The sequence below is a fragment of the Phacochoerus africanus genome, chromosome 4 (genome assembly GCF_016906955.1).
Source record: "Phacochoerus africanus isolate WHEZ1 chromosome 4, ROS_Pafr_v1, whole genome shotgun sequence".
Classification (NCBI taxonomy): Eukaryota; Metazoa; Chordata; class Mammalia; order Artiodactyla; family Suidae; genus Phacochoerus; species Phacochoerus africanus.
The window spans coordinates 134,495,153-134,517,472 of NC_062547.1; the positions used below are offsets into that span (position 1 = coordinate 134,495,153).

Genomic DNA, 22,320 nt, shown 5'->3' on the forward strand with positions numbered 1-22,320 from the left:
AGAGAGAGAGAGAGAAAGAAAAAAAAGAAAGAAAGAGAGGGGCCTGTGAAAAACATAAGAGAGGCGAATTCTCGCTGTGGTGCAATGAGATTGGTAGTGTCTCTGCAGTGCTGGTTTGCCCCCCAGCCTGGCCGGTGGGTTAAAGATCCAGAGGTGTAGCCACAGTTGTGGCATAGGTCAGCAGGGCAGCCAAAACGGGGGGGGGGGGGGGGGGGAAGGTACCAAAGGAGAAACACCTGGAAGCTACCTGGAAGATCCCCTCTGGAAATCGTGTCTGGGTCCAGTTTGTACGTGTCCTGAAGTCTCATCAAGGCCTTGGCGGCTCCCGCTTCATCCTCATCAGTAGGGAAGAACTGTCGCTGCACTGACAGGTTGGCAATAAAACCTTCCAAAGGAGAGAGAGAACAAAAGATGACGCTTCCCTGATCCATGGGCAGAGTTTACCTGGGACCAGACAGGGGCCCACTGGAGGGTCTCTGGCTAGTGCAATGTCTCTGACTCTTCCTTCAAAGGCTGCTCCCCTTCCTCCAGGAAGCCCTCCCTGGTGGCTCCAATCCAGGAAGACCTCTCCTTTCTTACTCCCCACTGTACCAACTGCCAGTGCTGCTCATTTGGAACTAACCAGAATGGGCTCCTCACACTAACATGTGGCCATCTGAGAGTCTTGGCTACAAAGCACTCAATCAGATTGAGTGACAATAAAAGGGACAGAGGACAGTGAGGGTAACTGATAGGGATACAGGCTCAAACTCAGGGAGGACTTGATGAACACTCAGTGAAAATGAGTCACATGGAAAACCTAGATTCACGATTACTGGGCTGGCCAGGTAATCACAGAGTCCCAGCCCATATTTCAGGGTGAAGAGCCCCAGCGACCGAGGTGGCCAAGTCAGAAAGCCCAGCTGGTCACTCATTACTGGCCAATGGATCTTATCATCCAGACAGCTGATGATGACTGGAAGTGTCCTGGAAGTGTCTGGAACTGTCTCCACCCCCAGACTAGGGACTAGAGGACCATCTGACCAGGCCGAGTATTGAGCTGGGACTGCACAAGCCTGGCATGGTCCCACACTGGACTTTACTCTGCTTTCTAGGGTCCTCCCACCACTCAGACCTGCAAGGAGCTCAGGGCAGGAACGACCCGACTGCAGTGCTCAAGACCACAGCCTGGAGCCTGGGAGAGCCCCAACAAAAGCAGTATCCAAGGAAGCTGTTCTGGGACTCCAAGCACTAGCTGTAAAGCAAGACAGGCACCTCCTGCAACCTGAGGAACTCTGGGGTGGGTGGGGTGGAGAGCAGGCCCTCCCGTGCTGATTCAGGGGCTTCAGGTGTGCTCGTGAGCTGAGAAATGAAAGGGGAACTAATTCTAAGGCCATTTCTCCTCTGGCCTCTTCCCAGAGCAGCAACATCCACAACCACCAACTCTTATGACCTCAGGCTCACTCACCCACTTCCAGCCAGGCCTGGGGACTGAGAGACTGAGACACTGCAACCCTGTCTTCCTCATGGCTGCATGGTCAGGGACTCTAAGGGTTTACAGTCCAGGGGGGGAAATGCTTCCAGAAAAAGCCACAATGCCAGCATGTCTCCCTGCCTCCTCCCTCCCCATTTCAGGGGCAGGAACTCTGAAAAGCAAGAGGTGAAAACAACCGACTGCTCTCCGGGGCGGTCCTCTCTCCCTCCGAGTAATTATAAGGTTTTCCAAAGAAACCAGATGTTGACGGAGGGGGCTGGGAAGGAAGAACAAGACTGGAGAGCAGGCGATCATCTAGACAGGCTTCTTCTCCCACACTGCAGGCAGAACAGCCAGTTCTGAGCCATGGGCTCAGGCTGGAAGGCAGGGCTCTGACAAAGGCAGCCAAGGCTCCTGGAGGCAGTGAGTTCACTGGGCACAGCTCCAGCCCGGCTGAGCTCACCAATTCCTTCCCAGAGGCCACCCTGCTCCCAGCCAAGCCCAGCCCACGCTGGCCACATGGGCTAAAATGCCTCAGCCAGAGAGACCACTAGGCTGAAGTTAATCAGCACTTCCAACTCAGGGAGAAGAGGCAGCGAGTCCAGGGGAGCTGGGCCCAAGGCTGGAATCAGGAGGGCCCACCTCCAGGCCTGCCACACCATCTCCTGCTGACTGGAAAATAGTCGACCGTAGAAAGTCCTACCACAGTTAAAGCCCCAAGCACAGCTGAAGTTTTTTTTTTTTTTTTTTTTTTAAAAAAAAAAAAAAGTCATCCTCTGACCTGCAAATACTACTTTTAGGAATTTATCATAACAAAATAATCAGAAATGGGCACCAAAATATGCGTAATATTGCTGATAATTTAGAAACAATTCCATGTTCGCTGACCTTACCAGTTTTACACTACATCAGTAATGATATAATACTGTCCAGCTATTAAAATCAGGTCGCAGAAGAACATTTAAAGGACATGTAGAGAAGTTGAAAAATTCATGAAAAAAGAATATGCTTACATCACAAATCTACTAATAGATACATTTTATTTCAAAAAGATAGGAATGATAATGAATTTAGATGAGGCCCATGCTCCCCAGCTTGCACTGGCCGACCTCTCAGGCCACTCAACTCACTTTTGTTCATTCACATGGTCCCTCGCAGCAAGTGAGTTTGCATCCCCTGGTACACAGGCATGAGTCCGTTTTTTCAAATGTATATAGCAGGTGTAAAAAGACTAGAATTATAACAGCAATGATCACTGGGCAAGTGGAGTAAGAATTGTAGTTTTCTTACATGACTGCTTCAGTATTTTCCAACTTCTCTATAAAAATGTATTTCTAAAGCATAACTAGAAAAGAGTCACCACCAAAAAAGTGGTGCAAACACTGGGAAAAGGCAAGAACTGACTATGATTATATACTGAAATCAAGGACAGCCAACTGCCAGGTCCCCGTAGAGAAGAGAGAGCCATGGGACCGGCAGGCTCCACGTTCACACAGCGCACATGTCCCTCAATGTCCCCACCCAGCACAGGCTCAGACCTCACACTCCCCAGGCGCGAGCACCTGCTCACTGTCCCCCACCTGCAGCCGAGTCCTGCAGGACAAGGTCCTCCAGCACAGGCCAGTCTGTGTTCAGCCGCTTCACCAGTTTATAGGCATTCACAGGGTGGGCCAGGTAGCCCTCAGGGTCAGCAGCCGACTGGCTGGTCAGGGCTTCCATTTTGCTGGCCCAGCTGTGGAACCAGAGAAAAAGGAAAATTAATACACCTACTCACATGGTTCTTGACCTGCGAAAATTTCCCTGTTGAGATTTAAGGAATCTCTACCTAGAAAGAAAAAAGCAGTGAGTCCTCAGCCCAGGTACTTGGCCACTCTGGGGACCAGCAGGAAGTAACCTCCAGGCCAGCCCCACACTGCCCCCTCAAGGGCTTCCTCTTACAGGCACCCTGGATGGGTCCCTGGGGGGAGGGGGCGGGAGGACTGGCTCAGGGTGGGAACGGGGACATAGGACATCGGACACCTCTTAATCTTGGAGAGCTTGGCTTCCTCCACCAGGATGTATTCCTTTAGGGACTGCACCAGGTCCTTCTCTGCATAAATCAGGTCTGTCATGTGCCCTGTACGGGAGAGAAGAAAGGGCCAGTGAGAAATGGACGAGGGATCGCCAGCTCCCACGTCTGCAGCACATGATGGCAGCACAGAGGCAAGTCCTCTGGGTCTAGGGCATGTCAGCTCTCTTGGGATCATGGGAACCTAGAATTAAAGGGGGCCTAGGCATGGATGTGGTCCTGGCTCCCCAGCTTCAGTAAGAGAGGCAGAGGCTCCAAAGGGATGTTGAGTTAAATGGTCTGGGGACACCCTACAGAAAGAACCCCAAATCTCACTCTCCCACCCAAGCTGAATCATATCACTGAGACATGGACATCCTGGGGGCTTCTCTGCCCAGAACCACTCTATGGTCCAGGAACATGGTCAGAAATGCCAGGCAGCCCAGAAGCCGCCTGCACTTCCCAGGAAGGAGGCCCAGGTGAGACAGCTGGCTCCCAGGAAGGATATCCAGGTCATCGGGGCTCAGAGAGGGAAAGAGCAGCTCTGCCAGCCCTACTCTCCCCTGATCTGGTCAGAACAAGTGGATGAAGCCCTCCTACCCTGAATGAGAACCGATCCCCTGGCACGTGAGCCAAGGATCACCTCTAGACAATAGTCGTGTTGGCACATACCAATAGAAGTGAAGAATTCAGCCTGCACACAGTTCAGGACACCAAACCAGGCCACCAGCAACATGGACACCTGGAGTTTCATGGTTACAGAGGGCAGTATCTGCAAGGAATTCAGTGATAGTAGTCAGTGGATCAACAATGGTAGCAAGCAACTTGGGTAAAGATACACAGAAACATCTGCACATATGTACACACGTTCAAACACTCCAAAATCCTGACCTAGCACACAGAAGTTAAGAAGGATATTCAGGATCACCAGTGGAAAAACACCAGGTTGTAGAACCAGTGATATGTGCTTAATTCTGTTCCCTGCTCTGGAAGGTCAGGTGCCGCTGGGAGAGACTCTGCCCTCTCAAATTCTGGTAGCCACCAATAACAGACGAAGGCTGAAATGTAGAGGGGGACAGTCACTTCTGGCTCTAACAGTCTGTCAGTCTGAGATCCTGGCCCACCCCTTCTCGTTTCACAGACGAGCTGCTCCTCTGTTTCTGTCTTTCCATCCAACTCGTGTGCCAGGTGCTGGGACCCACACATAACACGCAGTCCCCGCCCACGAGAAGACTGAAAGCACAGGAGAGACAACGACAAAGACAACTTGACACAGAGGCTCCAGGGGACCCACACTCAAAATAAGGTGTACAGCAGATGGTCGGCCAGAAGCAAAGTCAAAGCGCTCCCTGCCCGTCTGCAGGTGGCCACAGCGAGAGCACTGGGGAGCAGGCACTCCAGGCAGACACTCTGCTTCCAGTAGTAAGGCTCCGTGGAAGGTACTGTCCTCACAGTGAGTCATCATTCACAAATATTTACTGAAGACCCACAGAAGCCAGGCACGGAGCTAGGCACTCAGAATACAAAAATGAATAAGCCACCCAGGGCCAAAACCTTAGGCTGGGCTGGGCTGCTGACATGAGCAAGAAACCAGCTGCTGTCTTCTCATCAGCCTAGAAATAGCCAGACCCAGCTCTGAAGGCAGCAGGCACATGGGGCAAGGTCCACTGGCAGCGGACTCAGGTACACAATGGAAGCTTTGGACATCACCTCCCAGCTCAGCCACGCAGCCTGGAGCATGATGGAGGAACGGCAGCCACTGAGCCCCAGTTCTGTCAGTCCCTCTTCTTCCTGCTCTACTTCAGCAAGCCCCAATGGAAATTTAGGAAGAGAAAACAAGGAAAATAAAGGAAATACAAATGCTTTCCCTCTGAAATGTAAGCCGAACCTGAAAGAATTCTAAGCCTGAGCTTATGCCAGTTCATCAGTTTTTTACCTGCCATGATTGATTAGACTCGCAGTCACACCCACAAGCCTCACCCTTTCAGAAGAAATTCCAATCTACTGGGGTTCCTGGTTCGGCTCAGAGAAGCCCAACCACAACTCCCACCCACAAAGGAGTTCCTATATGAGGAAGAGGAGAGAACAGGTGAGTGTTCCCATTTGTTCATTCCCTGCCAAAGGTTTGCAGAGTGGACATGAGGCCCATCAGTGCCCCAGGTGTTAGGGGCCCAGAGATACGCAGGACAAGATCCTTCAGCCCAGAACCTGCTGCAGGGTATGGAGTATGGGCTAAGGAAGCCATGAAAAAGTTAGGGCTGCAGAGGAGAGCAAGTCATTGAAAGAAGGTGAGCAGGCCCAGCCTAGTCCCAAGGTGGAGCCCAGGTCCTCTCTGTTCCAGCCATAAATCTGTTCCCAGGCCTCAGCATACTGCATTTCCACCCCAGGATTCCAGAAGGCATCTCTTCCTGCTTACACAAGGCCTTTTCGCAGGAGGTAGTGTCTGTTCCTTGCATCTTAAGAGGCTTCATCAGCTCAAAAGTGTACCTTCTATATGTGTATTGGGAGGAGACAGTAAAAACAGGGAGTGTGGAGGCTCTATTCATGGGACGATGAGGAATTAGCCATCTATCCATCAAGCTGGGGAGGTGGAAGAGCAGGGCCCAGGCAGGAGACCAGACCCAACGTGGTTGGAAGTGGAGGGGTCCCAGCGTTTGTCCTCTGTTCCATCACCAGTTGCAGCGGCATGCCTCTTGAGAGATCAGGTAACAAATTTGAGGGAGAAGACTCTCTGTTCAAAATACCTTTCAAATCACCCTAGCAAGACTGTCTACGGTGTCTTAGAGCACTCAGGAAAAAGCAGCCAGATTCCTTCATTACATGAATACCAGCTGTCATTTCTCTGGAATGTACTATCTGGCTTAGACTAGGTCTCTCCATGATTCCCGGCCTGGAAGCAGAGCCCCAAAGAATCAGAGATGAGGTTCTGGAAAATGGCTTACCAAGAGCCTGCAAAGTCCTGCTCTGATGGACCAGGGGGATGACAACTCTGCTGCCCAGAGAGCTGGGCACCACTGTACAGCTCCCAGACCACTACCATGAACACTGCCATGCCAGACAGGGTGCCCTGGAGCCCCACCCCATTTCTCCTGATCCTCAGCCTCTGAACACTAATTTTTATTAGGTGTACAAAAGCTCATCTAATCAGAATCAAGTTGGAAGGAGGCAGCCTTCAAGAAAGACTGTGTGGGAGTTCCTGCCATGGCTCAGCGGAAATGAATCTGACTAATATCCATGAGGATGCAGGTTCGAACTCTGGCCTCCCTCAATGGGTTGGGGACTTGGCATTGCTGTGAGCTGTGGTGTAGGTCACAGACTCAGCTTGGATCCTGCGTTTATGTGGCTGTGGCTGGGGCTGGCAGCTATGGCTCCAATTCAACCCCTAGCCTGAGGGTTTCCATATGCTGTGGGAGCAGCCCTAAAAAAATAAAATAAAATAAAAAAGAAGGACTGTGTGCCACAGTGTGGGAAAAGCCAACAACCTACATGCCCCTCATTCCAGGTTATACCTATACCCAGAACTTGCTTAGAACAGAGTGGGTGAGAGTATGTGTGCCTGTCCAGAGGCCCCGCCAGTGTCCACTGCTGCCAAAAGCCCTCCCAGGAACCCTCCGAAATCCATGGTGAATAGAAATGGGCAATGTCAAACCTCCTTTTATGAAAATAAAGTGGCACCAGGTCTGAGCAGAAAACCAACATTGCCCGGGAGTTCCCTAGCTCAGTGGTTAATGAACCAGACTAGGATCTAGAAGGATGAGGGTTCGATCCCTGGCCTTACTCAGTGAGTTAAGGATCCAGCGTTGCTGTGAGCTGTGCTGTAGGTCGCAGATATGGCTCAGATCCTGCATTGCTGTAGCTGTGGCATAGGCCAGCGGCTGTAGCTCTGATTCGACCCCTAGCCTGGGAACCTCCATATGCCATGGGTATGGCCCTAAAAAGCAAAAAAAAAAAAAAAAAAGAAAAGAAAACCAACATCAAGTTTTATCTAAGCTGCATCTCAAGTTTAGAACAAATTCTGGCCCATATCAAGCACCTGACAATACATCACAGACTTGTTGAAGCCAGGAAACTATAACAGAAGATGCTACACTTCTTGCATAGACTGTATTGTTACAGATTGTATAAGAATGGATACCGTATGCTATTAACACGGAGAGAAGATCAAAGCATATTGTTTAAGTGCAAAAAGCAGACTCCCAGACAGTATGTACCCTATGGTTTCTTTTTTTCTTTATCTTTTTCTTTTCTTTTCTTTTCTTTTTTAGAGCCACACCTGTGGCATATGCAAGTTCCCAGGCTAGGGGTCAAATTGGAACTGTAACCGCCAGCCTACACCACAGCCACAGCAACACAAGATCTGAGCCACACATGTGACCTACTTCACAGCTCACAGCTGCACTGGATCCTTAACCCAGTAAGCGAGGCCAGGGATCGAACCTGCATCCTCATGGATACTAGTTCCCCACCACTGAGCCACGAGGGGATCTCCTGATTGCAGTTTTATAAGGAAAACATTTTATGTATGAAAATTTACAGAGCTGCATACATTTGCAAAGACTCATAAATCTAGCTGTATCTCAGTGAGATAGTTTTATTTTTCACTTTATGTGTACTTCTATTTCCTAATCTTCCCACAAGGAGCTCTATGGGAAATTTAAAATATATTTTATATATACTTAAAATGAAAAGAAAACAAGCAGGCCCACTCAGAGACACTCCAAAGTGGCCCTGGCAGCCTGAGTTTGGACCCCCCGTGGGGAGGTCCTCCAAAGCCTGCCAACACTTCAGCGACAGTGATTCACTCACCAGGCAACCGACACTGTTTCTAAGCACAGGGCAATTCCAAGACATACGCTCAGAGGCCCCAACAAGCCTGCTCTTTGGAAAGGACGTTTACAACCTGGCCAAACGGCCAGGGAAAGATGTTTCCAGCTGTAAACCAGCAGCATCCTTAACTTCTCCCCTTACCTCATCAGGCAGAAACCTCTGCCAAGCTTCCAGCTTCAACCCAAATGCAACAGCTTGAGTTTTAACAATGCATTTAACAGCCTAGAGACGGAACATGGATCTGGCCCGTATCAAGCACCTGACAAGTAAAACCTCACCACAGGCTTATTCAAGCCAGGAAACTATAACAGAAAATACTGCATTTCTTGCATACAATGGATTGTTATGGATTGTATAAGAATGGATACCGTATGCATATTAACATGGAGAGAAGATCAAAGCATACTGTTTAAGTAAGAAAAGCAGGTTTGATGACAAAAGGTCTTGCTTGGCTCTGAACAAGAGGCTGCCTGCCTTCTGTGTAGGGGCAAAATCTGCCTGAACAGGGCTTCCCCCAGTGGCCCTGCCTCCCAGTGGTGTAGCCAACTCTGGACAGCAGAACCAAGAGGACCTGCAGGCTCAACCTGGTAACAGCTGTACAGAGGCTCCAGGAAGCCCCACCACCTAAGCACGTGGATGTCCAGTTAGGCCTACAAGCTGCTCACTGGCACCCCAGGGAAACCCCTGGCCTCCTTTCCTGATGTCATGCCTCCGTCATCACCCTGCTTTGAGCCCCTCCTAATCCCCTCCTGCAGCCATACTGGCCCCTGCCTGCACTGGACTCTCATCTCACCTGGCCTCTCACTACCTTTGCTCTAAACCGCAGCCAGCACAGCATACTGCAGCCCCTTGTTTAGTCTCTCTCTCTCTCTGAGAACCCTCCAAAGGCTCTCCACTACCCTCAGGATAAAGCCCAAACTCCTTAACCCTAAGAGCCTTTCTGACTCTGTGTGACCTGGCCCTGCTGCCCTCTCCAGCCCCATCTCATGACTCCAGGTTTCATAACTTCAACTACTACCTCACATGAAAAACATTCTCCTTCACTGAGAACCTAACAAAGTCTAGATGTTTGAGTATATCTCTCCTTACACAGCTGTCCCTCAGTATCCATGGGGAATTAGTTCCAGGAGACCCTGTGGATAGCAACAGCCAGGGATGCTCAAGTCCCTTACAGAAAAGGTGTAGTACAGTCAGCCTTCTGTATCCATAGGTTTCACGTCTGTGGATACAGAGGGCTGACTGTACTTTCTCTATCCAGTACTTGAACGTGCTGACTTGTATCTCCCACTTGGGTACCATCAAAACCACAACGTCCTCTGCTTCAGTAACTAGGCAATGAAGTAGCGGAAAAGGCTGTAAAAATTGACATGCAAAAGCCAGATGGGGTTTTCAACCACAGTCTTGGCAAAGAGTTAGAGTCCAGGTGAGACTAACTCATAAGGAACTACAAAGAGGTCTAAATCCACACACCACTCTACTGGAGACATCTGATGGACTGCCTTGCAGTCTCCTGGCCTCATTTGCCTCCCAGACCCTGGGCCACTTGCTCTGACTCCAACCCAGTGAAAAAGACTGTAAAGACCCAAATCTCTGGTTCTCCCACTCTTTCCAAACTCCAACAAAGTACCACAATGGCCTCCCAGGGGCTGCTGGAGGGCCTTGGGAGTGCAACTGACGAGTGAGCATGGGGGATTTCACTCCTCATTATGCCACTGTGACTGATGAAGGACGAAGACAACAGGACGTCAGCAGGTAAATTCCCTCCCCAGGCCTCCACCGAGAAACTGTTCTGCAGCAGGAGTCTCTACAGAGCTTGCTCAGAGATATCCTGCATGGCTGAGCAACTAGCACATCTCTGCAGAGACGGGGCAGCTTGCTAAAGCACCACCTTGTATTTGCTTCCCCTCCTTCTCTGCCTCGATTTTCTTTTCCCTTACCCCTGCTGCCGGGTAACCGTACTTTCCAACAAAGCATTAAGTACTTAAGCTTTGCCTTGGGCTCTGTTCTCCGGGAACAAGGCTAAGAAAACCACTATTCATGTTTCCAAAAGTCTTTCATTTCTATTAACTAATCCTCACCAAAACCTTGTAAACTAGATAGTCATCTTTATTACTGATATAGATCTATAAGCTGGATAACTGAAGCTGAGAGAGGGTTTCCTGAACACTGGACATGATATAGCAAATTAATGGCTGGGCCCAGACTCAAACCGAAAGCATACTGTCCACTAGATATTGCTGCCTTCAATCCTACTCAGTAACATCCGCTATCTTAGAGCACAAGACCCTCCCAAAAGGAGGAGCCACACTTAGCCGTGGCAGAGCAGGCCTTCCCAGGCCAAGGTCTTCACTGCGCTTCAGCAGCCTCAATACATCCCTGGCAGGATCCCACAGAAAGTACACAGCAACATGGACCGACAGGACAGGAATATGGTGCCTAGAGTTCAAGCGAGCAGTCACCACTGCTCCAGGCATCACAGCACTCAACAATGACCAAGTGGCCCAGCTCAGGACAAGGCATTATAGTCCAGTAGGGAGGCATCCAGCCCTAGACATCCCCAGAGTTAGACTCAGCTCCACAATCACTTTCCGGCTTTGGAACCTCAGACAAGTGACAGGGTCTCTTTGAGCCTCAGTTTTCCCATCATATAATATTAGGACCTACATCTGATGGGGCTGTTTAGAGGATTGAATGGGATGACCGATGTCAGTGGGCAGCCCAGCACCAGGCACAATTTATACCAGTCAACAGCACCAAGAGTACGAGAGGAACAGCAAGAGATCAGAAGCAGCCAGCTGGCCAGATGATCCCTGGAGAGGAAGAAAGTCTAGTCTAGAGGACCATGAAGATGAAAACAAGGCAGAAATTGGGCAATCTCTATGTCCTAGCAGTGCTAAAAGAGAGGCAAGATTAATTCAGGAGAGAGCGGAGTCAGGCATAATGCAGCACATCGACCACCAGGGAACAACACTGGCTCTAACGCGCACCAAGGAAAGTTCTCCGGCAAAAACAGGTGACTGGCTCAATATTCTAGAATCTCATGTATTTCTACGACCTGCCCACTCCGCGTTTCTATGAGTACCAGGCCACAGGATGACCACACCCTGGGCCCTCAGGAGTGCAAGGCACAGAGCAGGCTACACTCTAGCAAGCATTTCCTGGAAGGTCTAGAGCAGATGCTGATCTGTGATCAGGCTCACATCCTATTTGAGCTGGAGAACTCATTACCCAGACATTGACTCTCTACCCTGTAATGAGACCATTTAAACACTCTTCTAGGCCTCCAAGAAGTCTAATTCAGACTCCTCCTCACTCCCCTCCATTCTTTCTGAGAATAAAAACTCCATCCATCATTCCACACCCTGAGCTCAAATCCCAGAGACCTCAGGAGCCACGGGACCTCTGTGCTCAAGGACAGCTGATGTCCCACCCTGGTGCACTTCAAAAGTCCAAATTGCTAGCTTTGAACAACTTACTCAAAGTTTAATTCTCGCTCCAGCACCCTGTCTGGGCTTGCCTGTGCTTGCATCACAGCATTTCCTGCCAATTTCCATCTGCATAGAATTAAACTCTTGACAGATCCCAGAAGCCAGGGACACACCCACCAGCCCAATGCACACTATCAGCCAGCGTGGCCACTTACTGGCCAAGGTCTTGTGTCCAGCCTCAGAACCACCCTCCCACCCCACCCCCACCCCCCACCCCACACTGCAAGGATGTGGCAGGGCAGAATCAAAAAGGGAGGTTCTCACAGGAAATAAGCAGACCCCAGATTCCCTCACCGGACGCATTCCTCAGGGCTGCACTGCAAGGATGTGGCAGGGCAGAGTCAAAAAGGGAGGTTCCCTCAGGAAATAAGCAGAACCCAGCTTCCCTCACCCGACTCATTCCTTAGGGCAGCACCCACACAGTCTTTCCTGAGAAGCATCCATGCTCTGAGTGCCTCCCTGGCATGTGACCAGCCGCAAGCACGAAGCAGCAATCTCAGAGAGATTATGAGCTACCTACAGGCATGGACAGTACTATCACTACTGCCTCCTCTCCCTCCTCCCTCATTCCAGCCCCAGGCAGCCTCTAAGGAGACGCCTAGCCTAGACTCTAAGCAGAAGCCTATTCAAGGAATGAACGGAAATTGGCTGTGGCCAGGTTAAACCAGGGTCAAAGTAGGCACTCTCCCAGGCAGGCCATTTCAGAGTCTATCACAAGACAGACTGGACAGGGGAGAAGGGTCTATCCCAAGCCACAGACAATGCTTAGTAGCCACCATGTCTGCCTGCTGAGCTCTCAGAGAACTAGGGTGGCCCCGTGTGATGGCATCTCTGGGATGAGGCCCCCAGCCAACTCACTCCATTCTTGCTACGTGGCTCCTTGGCTGGGCCCCACAGTGGACGGGTTGGCTGTCAGCAAATGAGGCCCCAAAAGAAAAGCGTTCAGAGCCCAAACATCTTACATGTTAGAAATGAAAAGAAAGGCTGGCCCTTGAGAACCAGAACCAAAGTGAGAAATTGCTCCCTGGACACTTCAGGGGGAGCTTAAGCACAAGCCAAAGGCAATCTTGGTTCATCTAACAGAGAACTCAGGTGTGCTATATGAGCTGAGAAGAAGACATAGCTTATAAAACCACTCTATAAATTCTTAGGTGGACAGTGGATCTCTGTGAAATCAAGGACACTTATCTGAATGCCCTAAACGACAAGCCCTTGCTCTCAGGGGCAGGGTATCCCACAAAAAGGTTGAGGTTGTTGAGCCTCAGATGGTTTACATCAAGCAGCACAAGCCTGAGGTGTCACTCTGCAGTACAAGACACCATTTCTCAGCCTGGGGAGGGACGCTGATGTTGTTCTGCACCATCTGAAAGGTGTCAGATTAGAGAAGAGAGACAAGGAGCCTCCGTCTTGCAGTGGGAAATGCCCTGATCTATGCCGATGCAGCAAGGATTCACCGAGCACCCTCTACATACAGGGCACAATACCAGGCACTGACCTCTCACTTGAAGCTCTCTGGACAGGGTCCACGGCAGTTATGCCCTAAAACATCCCTTCCCCATCAGCTTGCTTCCCCTGGAGTGCCCAGGTCTTCCTCCACTCACACAAGCTGTTTCTCCGTCTGGGTTACCCTCTCTTCAGCCTTCATTTGACCACTTTAGCTCATGGGTCACCTCCTCCAGGAAGCCCACCAGCCTGAAGCAACTTCTGCTCTACCAAGTACTCACAGTCCAGTGCTCCCTCCCGGCACAGCACTCACCACACTGCCCTGGGCCTGGACTTCCCTGGTCTTCCAGTCCGCCTGCCCCACTGGGCTAGCAACTCCTTGCAGTTTCTGACACACACAGGGGTCCGTTTGTTGAATTAGTTAACTAGTTACAAGTCGCCGCGGCTGCTGAAGCAAAACCACGCAGGTTCTAAAAGGATGTCTGGAGGTGAAAGGAAAAAAAAAAAAAAAAAACTTTCTCATCCAATAGCCTGTGTTAATGGGCACCAAGCTAGACTCCGGAGGCCAGGGCCACAGACTCCCAGGCTTCTGAAGGGAGACATGCGGACCTCACTAACCCTAAGCGGTCGCCCAAGGCCTGCCCGGCGCCCCTGCCTCCTCCTCCAACCTCGGGCAGCCCTCGGGCCAGGCCGCCCCTTCCCTTCCCGGGAGCCTGACCAGCAGGGCGGCCAAGCTCCCCGCCCCGCCCGGCCCGGGCGACCCAGGGACCGGCAGGAAGGGCGCTGCTGACCTCACTACCCCGAGCTCGGGAAGGGGACGCAGCGGCGGGACAGGAACCCACACGGGGGTACAAACAGGGCGGAGGGCGCGGAGCTGCGGCCCGGGCAGCACGGCGAGAGGCGCGACCCCCAACTCCAAGCCCGTGGGGGCAGAAGGTTCGGCCCGGCGACCTCTGCCTGCGCCCGAGCTAGGCGGCGGACCTGGCGGCCGGGCGGGCTGGACGCTCACCGGGACACGCGCCGCTCTCGGCGTTTCCAGAACCTCCCGCGGCGGCACCCAGCCCGCTCGGCGCCGCCTCCCGCCGCCGCCCCGCCTCCCGCCGCGGCCGGGCTCCGCCCGCTTGAGCCGCTGCCACGTCCCCACCTCCTGCCCCCCGCCCGCCCGGCCCCCGGCTCCGCGCCCCGACAGCCTCGGCCGGGAGTCGCCACCGCCAGCGACCCCCAGGAAGGCTCAGGCCGCCCGACTGCGCGGGAGCCAGGAGCGAGCCTTGGGCCAGGCGGGACCGGCCGCCCGCGCCCTTCATGCCGCCCGCCGCTCGCCGCACGTACGAGGCGCCCGCCTCCCCTTGCACCTCCTCCTTTGGGACTCGGCCCGCCCTCCTCCCCGGCCCCTGGGCGCCTGGAGAGGGGCCCACGACCCGATCCCGGCGCCGCCAGATGCCGGCGGACTCCCCTGGCCCCAGTCCATGCCCATTTCCTCCCGGGTCCTGCGCTACCCACACGGGCCCCTCCCGCCCCCTCCCCATCTTTACCACCAGCGGGTTACGTGGGGTGGGGTCCCCCGGCCCAGGAGCTAGATCATCAGGGAAGGGGAGAGTGGAGAGGGCCTTGAAGAACCTAAGGACCTGGGATCCTTCCCCAGGGCCAAGCCCTCAAAGAGACTCAGACTCCCCCCAAGCTCCTGGGTCAGGCAGGTATGTCTGAGGGAACGGGTCGGTGAGAAGAGAGCCCTTAAAAGATTGGGGGGTTGGGGGTGGGGAGCACATGGGCGCCAGTCTTTGTTTTGCCCAAGCCCTTCTGTACACTGTGGGCCCCAAAACAGTAGATAGCTCATTCAGGCAGTTCCGTCTGGGAAGGAATGAAGGCAGGGATGCTGCAAACCTTAGCCTGAGCTAGAGGCTGAGGCCCGCCAAGCAGATTCCCACGCCTGCTCTGTGAACCTTCCTGGTCATGAATGAGGGGAAACACGGTCTGAGAATCTCATCAGGGAGCAAGCCCAGAGTGGGAGGTGCCCAGCCTCCGCCCAGGCCCGTGTGGGGATATTCCCTGTGGCACACTGTCCAGGCTGGCAGCCCAGACTGAAGACGGCACGAGCTCATGCAGAAATACACACAACACAGGTAAAACACGGAATGAGCCACTGTTCGGCCTTCCTCAGCCACCAACTGACCTCCCGAGAGCTCAACTACAACCAAACGGAAACCTTTCTGCATCTACCACGTCCTGTGAGGCCATAGGAGCCTCCTCTGTCTGCCAGCTCCTTCCAACCTCTTCCTCTTCTCAGGACCTTGGCCTGTGAATCATCCCTTCCCACTCTTAAACATTCTACTTCCTCTCAAATGGAGCCATCCTTTGACCTATAAATATGTTCAGGCCCCTACTATGGAAACAAAATCCTCATTCCACCCCAAAAGGGTGGTCTGTCCTGACCTCTCTCCCAGCCTTCAGGCCCCTGAGCTCCAGACTCATGTAACTGGCTCCTGAGAGTCTGGGCTCCACCAAATGTCCACAGGCACCTCAATCACAGCGTGCAACACTGAGTTCATACTCTCTCCCCTTCCATTCGTCCACACCTCCCATATTCCCTGCTTCACTGAGGGAGCCAAGCACTAGTTTCCTAAACAGAAGCTCTTCCCTTCACCTCCAGAACCCAGCCTTCCATCTCCAGCATCCATTTGTTTCTACCATCTAGTTCTCTTTCTCTCTCTCTCTCTCTCTTTTTTTTTTTTTTTTATTTTTCCTAGAATTGCTCTCGCGGCATATGGAGGTTCCCAGGATAGGGGTCTAATCAGAGCTGTAGCCATCGGCCTACGCCAGAGCCAAAGCAACACAGGATGCGAGCCGCGTCTTCGACCTACACCACAGTTGACAGCAACGCCGATCCATAACCCACTGAACAAGGCCAGGGATCGAACCCGCAACCTCATCGTTCCTAGTTGGATTCATTAACCACTGAGCCATGACGAGAACTCCTCTAATTCTCTTTCTAATCCACCCATTTCTCTTCATCGTCTGTCACTCAGATGATTGCAAGTTCCCTGGCTGGCGATCCTGCTCCCTTCTTATTTCCTCCTGTCTCCTGTCTACACTGCAGCCACAGCGACCTCTTCAAAATCTAGATCTGAACCCATCACCCTCAGCTTAGTAAACTGAGTTGCTCTTAGGGAAAATCCTGAAAGTGGTTGAAGGCCCCACATGGTTTGGCCCCCACTCACTCCTCTCGCCACATTGACCTTCCTCCAGGCCCTCTAACTACCCATTCTTCCTCCTCATGCCACTTCCGGGCCTTTGCACACACTCTTCTGCCTGTCTAGAAAAATCCCCCTCCCTCCCAATAAAATGCTTCAGATTCTCCCAGAGGGATTTTCTTCACTGGCCTGACCAGGTCAAAACCACCTATAACAGCCTCTCATGCCCTACATGCTGTGTGACAGTTGATACAGTTGAATGATTGCTTGATTAATGTCAGCCCCCTCCACCTCCCATCTGGCCCGGGAGCTCCACGGGTATGTAAGCTCTATGGGTTTTTGTCCGTCATCATGTTCTCAGCTACAACATCACATCTGGGCTCAGTAGATATTTCCTGACCACAGGAAGGGTTGAGTGTCTTCATGTCTTGGTCCACACAACCATAGCCAAAGGCCTGCCTAAAACCTCCACAGGGCTTCACAGTCCTGGACCCCACTCATCCCTCCGCGTCTGCATCTATTCTTCTTCTGTCTCATATCAGGATACTTATCATTGGATTTAGGGCCCAGCCGGGTCATCAGGATGATCTCATCTCATGATCCTTAACGTAATTACACCTGCCAAGTTCTTCTTTCTAAACAAGGTCCCATTCACAGAGTCCAGGTGTTAGGACATGGACACATCCATGGCCCCTAAAAAGGGCCACCATTCAACCCACTACAAGTCTTCACGCCCTCCAGGGGATACTGGGCCCCTCATAAGTCCCTGACTCTTCCTTCTGAATCACCAGCCCAGGCCCACTCCAGACCCACAGAGTCGTTTCTCTGTGGCCACTTGATAGGTGAACTCGTTATCCCCCACATCCTACCCCACACCACCCATGCTGCTTCTCCTCCAGCATATCCCATATCTTAGGAAATGGAACCAACATCTTCCGGTCATTTCCATTTTATTCCCCACCACATTCCCCCATTGTAGATCCTACCTGGCAGACTTCTAGTCTAGTTACTGCTCTCCGTTCCTGTGGCCACAGCCCAAGTTCAGGACATCAGCCTCTCTCACCTGGACTGTCTACCCTGGCCTAGGAGCTTCCACTCAGCTCCTTCTATCCTTACTCCACTCCACAGGCAGAGGGATATTTTTAACAGTGTGATTCTGATCATGTTATTTCCATATATAGAACCTCTCATAGGTGCCCCCGCCACAAGGATGGACAGAGATGTCACCAAGGCTGCCAATCCACTTTATCCAGCCCTGATGCTTCTTACCATGCGCAGCCTCAAACTTGATGCTCCAGCATCCCAGGTGTTTTTCATTCTCTGGCCTTTGACTACCTAGAACACTGCAAAAGGTTATTCTCTCCAAAAGCCTTCTCTGGACCAGGCCTGAGCCACGTTCCTGCATAGGCTCCACAGCTCCTCATGGGTGAATTTCATGCAAGCCATCTGACATTCATGCCTACTTCTTTCACCACTGCTTTCCTGGGGATAGGGGCTGCTTCTGTCCTGTTTATCAGTCCCCAGCTCTAGCACAGGGCCTGGCACCCAAGACCTAGCCAGGGAGTGGGGAAGTAAAATACAAGAACAAATGAATGAATGAATAAATGGAAATTCTCCACTATTGTGGCCTCTAGCAGACCTCAATGAGCACACCCATTTTGGGTCATTTAATGAGTCAACAACCATCTTTTTTTGGGGGGGTGGGGGAGGCACACCTACAGCATTTGGACGTTCCAAGGCGAAGGGCTGAATCGGAGCTACAGCCACTAACCTATGCCACAGCCACAACAACGCAGAATCTCAGGTGCATCTTCAACCTACACCACAGCTCATCGCAACGTCAGATCCTTAACCCACAGAATGAGGCCAGGGGTCGAACCTGCATCCTTATGGATACTAGCTGGGTTCCTTAACTGCTGAGCCATGAAGGGACCTCCACAACAACCATCTTGAACTGCCATGTCTCATTCATTTTCCCTAAATCTATTGTGTAAATAAAGTCACACCTCCCTTCTGATAATGGCTCTATCCTATTCATTCATGCATTCTCTCCACAAACCTGTGCTGGGTACCATTTGAGTCCTTGGCTGGAGATTCAGGGCCTGTGAAGATCAAATGGGGCTCTATTTAGGGGGGAAAACTGGCAGGTGAGCAGAGGTCCACACAGCAAACTTGTCCAGGGAGGGAAAGGCCCACCCTTCTTAGTTGGTGAAGTCTTCTTTTTTTCTTTCTTTTTTCTTTCTTTTTTTTTTTTTTTTTTTGGTCTTTTTAGGGCCACACCTGCAGCATAGGGAGGTTCAGGCTAGGGGTCTAATAGGAGCTACAGCTGCCGGCCTACATCACAGCCACAGCAACGCCAGATCTGAGCCACATCTGTGACCTACGCCACAGCTCATGGCAACGCTGGATCCTTAACCCACTGAGCGAGGCCAGGGATCGAACCTGCAACCTCATGGTTCCTAGTCGGATTTGTTTCTGCTGCGCCATGACGGGAACTCCAGTGAAGCCTTCTAATATAAGATACTGCCTGCTTAGTCCCAGACCTTCCTCTGGCTCAAGATCAGCTGTGGACTGTCAACCTTGACCCTAGCCTGGTCAGTGGCATTGCCAAATGAAGCACTACAGCCATGCCATCCCTAAGTGACAACCCTGGCCAATGGCTCCTCAAATCAGGCCAGGCTTGTTCACCCACCACCCCCCATCACAAGGGAAGGGCCTGGTGTCTCTCCAAAAACGGATGGCAAAAATCTGTACAGGGTGGAGAGGTAACTAGATGAAGGGGCGCGCAGGTGGGATGCAACACTTGCCTCTAAGCAGAGGCATCCTCAGCCTCCCTGCCCCTGCCTTCCCCACTCACTTGTGAGCCCCGCTCTGGGGAAGGGAAGCGGGGCAAGCCTGACTATCTAGCACTGAGGCCTCCTTCACTACTGATGACTCTTGCAGGGCCTGGCAACTACCAGAGCAGCTAGAAGCCTGCGCGGGGCTTATGAGCGCCTGGTCCCTCCATGGAATTCCCCAGAGCAGGGCTCCCAGGATCAACCAGTGCACACAGACTGTACAGGACATGGTGACACACATCTGTCCCCTCGGCACAGTGAGCATATAGCTGTCCCCTAGACTCTGGGACCAACTCTCTCTTCTAGGTTCCTCGCTTTAGAGAAAAGGACTGAGTGTGTCCCATTTGACCTGTGCTTAGACTCAAGGCCTTTGAGAGAGGACATGAAGTGCAGCTTGAATGGCGCTACCTAGCGGCGGCCTTGCTGCTTCAGAAATGGGGTCTCTCAGGTAGTCTGGCCTTTTAGCCTGGTGTAGGATCCTGGGGAAGGGACAGAGACTCTGGCAGAATCCCCAGGGGCCTGCAGTGCCAGCCCTGGACAGGGCTAAGTGGATCCCCACGTGATGCATGCACAAGATGAGGCAGACCCTGTGGGATGGTTACAAGTCCCCCCCCCCCAGCTACCTCCCCCCTGGAACCCCCGCAGCCCAAGACAGCAGAACCAGCACAAGCCGGGCTGTCATTACAGGGTGGGGAGAGTCATCCAGTGCCTCTGGGGGCCATAATTAGCTGGCAGGTTCAGGGAAGGCCCTCAGGACAGAGACATTGGGCTTAGACTTCAGCTTCTCTCCTCACCACACCCTTCTCCCTTCTGTTTGGGCAAGAAACTTCCAGGCTGGTACAAATGCCCAGGGGGCAAGAGTTAGCTAGGTATGATATTCACAAATTCTGGTATTTTGATGCATATAGTGTAAAGCATACTTTTTTTTTGTTTTGGTCTATTTTTTTGGTCTTTTCTGGGTCCACACCCACAGCATATGGAGGTTCCCAGGCTAGGGGTCTAATCGAAGCTGTAGCCGCCAGCCTACACCAGAGCCACAGCAACTCGGGATCCGAGCCGCGTCTGCGACCTACATCACAGCTCACGGCAATGCCGGATCCTTAACCCACCGAGCTAGGCCAGGGATCGAACCTGCAACCTCATGGTTCCTTGTCGGATTCGTTAACCACTGCGCCACGTCAGGAACTCCCTAAAGCATACTTTTAAAAATTATTATTATTACCACACAGAAGCCCATCCCACCCTCATCCCAACCCCTATCTTTCCCTCCCTCAGCCTTGAGCCCAAATTGGGACTGCGCAGGGGTTTGGGATGGCTGAGGGTGAGATGAAGGTTGGGCACAGCTCTTGGACATCTGGCCTAGCTATTGATTAAAAGGCTGAAAGTTCAATGGTTTTGCTTTTTTTTTTTTTTTTTTCAGGCCTTGTCAAAATGTCAAGAAGCCAGTAGAGCAAAGGGTAGGGGAGAACTGAGAAGTGAGGCTGCAGAGGCCCCAGGGGCAGAGCACCTGAGACCCCATGGGCCACAAAAATGGGTTTGGATGTGCTGCTGAGAGCAGGGAGAAGTCACCCCAGAGTGAAGGCCAGGGAGGAGTGGAGCCACTGGGGATCTAGGAAGAGCACCCTGTCTGCTTACTATCAGGGAGGGAGCAGGAGGAGCAAGGCGTGGATGTGACCAGGGATGGGGCCAGTGCAGAGTCTAGTTAACAGCTGACGGTGACCTAAACTAGGGAATGGCAATGCATAGTGAGAGAAGTGGGCAGATTTAAGAATTAATAAGAAGCTTAAAATTGGAGGGATATGTTCTTTCACTCATTCATTCCTTTTTTTTTTTTTTTCATCTTTTGTCTTTTGTTTTTTTAGGGCCACACTCACAGTATATGGAAGTTCCCAGGCTAGGGGTCAAATGGGAAGCTATAGCCGCCGGCCTACACCACAGCCACAGCCACGTGGGATCCAAGCTACATCTGTGACCTACACCACAGCCCACGGCAACGCAGGATCCTTAACCCACTGAGCAAGGCCAGGGGTTGAACCCGTGTCGTTGTGGATAAAAGTAGGGTTCGTTAACTACTGAGCCATGATGGGAACTCCCACTTATTTATTTCTTCAACAAAAAAATTACTATTATTATTATTTTTTGTCTTTTTGCCTTTTCTAGGGCCGCTCCGGTGGCAAATGGAGGTTCCCAGGTTAGGGTCTAATAGGAGCTGTAGTCGCTGGCCTACACCACAGCCACAGAAACTCGGAATCCGAGCTGCGTCTTCGAGCTACACCACAGATGACAGCAACGCCGGATTCTTAACCCACTGAGCAAGGCCAGGGATCAAACCCGCAACCTCATGGTTCCTGGTCAGATTCATTAACCACTGCGCCATGACGGGAACTCCGTATCTCTTCAACAAAAAATTTTTAAATGTTCTGCTCCCCATTCTGAGCTCCTTCTTCAAGATGAGGTCCTACTTCACATCCAGGAAGAACTCTTTTTGCCCTTGGCTCCCTCAGCCCTGTTGCCTTAGAGCAGACCCAGCTAAAGGAAAGCAGGGGCGGCCCCCAGAAAAAAAAAAAAAAAACAGGGAGTGAGTTGATTACCCTAGAGAACACACCAGCACCCTCTGGGGTTTCAGACTGACATGGACTCTTAATCACAGGGTCTGGTTTCCTCGGTCTCGGGGCTCCACCTTCCACTCTAAAGTAACCATCCAGTTAATGACGGTCTAGGCACTAACTCGCTAACACCACCACCCTTCCCCTCCCTCTTCTCCTATTTTCAAATAAATGCACTTCTGCTATCGTGATGTCTGTTTCTAAGGCACCTTATATATTTGCTGGAGTGAGACTAGTGTCAGTTAATCCACACTTGAGTAATCCTACCCCAGTCAAATTGTGCAAATTCTGTCCTGCCCAAGCCTGGGGCTCCACATCACAGACATTGTAGATTTGCATATTCATTACTGCTTACCATTAGATGGAAAAAAGTGAATTAAAAATGTGGTATTCATGGAGTTCCCTGATGGCCTAGTGGATTAAGGATCTGG

At 51.8% G+C, this 22,320-nt stretch overlaps 1 protein-coding gene across 7 annotated transcripts in view; it reads right to left on the reverse strand.

Moving 5' to 3' along the window:
* The window catches only part of P4HA2 (prolyl 4-hydroxylase subunit alpha 2), a 31,694-nt gene extending 17,362 nt beyond the window's left edge, over positions 1-14,332 (reverse strand). For 2 of the 7 annotated variants that reach the window (XM_047778576.1, XM_047778580.1), the window contains exons 1-6: positions 14,050-14,228; positions 13,572-13,740; positions 4,173-4,272; positions 3,473-3,569; positions 3,034-3,185; positions 248-385 (exon numbers count right to left, since the gene is read on the reverse strand). In XM_047778576.1, coding sequence (XP_047634532.1) covers positions 248-385; positions 3,034-3,185; positions 3,473-3,569; positions 4,173-4,254 — 469 coding nt within the window. In that variant the 5' untranslated portion in view covers positions 4,255-4,272; positions 13,572-13,740; positions 14,050-14,228. Of the gene's footprint in view, positions 1-247; positions 386-3,033; positions 3,186-3,472; positions 3,570-4,172; positions 4,273-4,391; positions 4,615-13,571; positions 13,741-14,049; positions 14,229-14,267 lie in introns of those variants that run through there. The other 5 variants (XM_047778577.1, XM_047778582.1, XM_047778581.1 and 2 more) reach the window with 4 other exon arrangements.
* Positions 14,333-22,320: the final 7,988 nt, after the last annotated feature.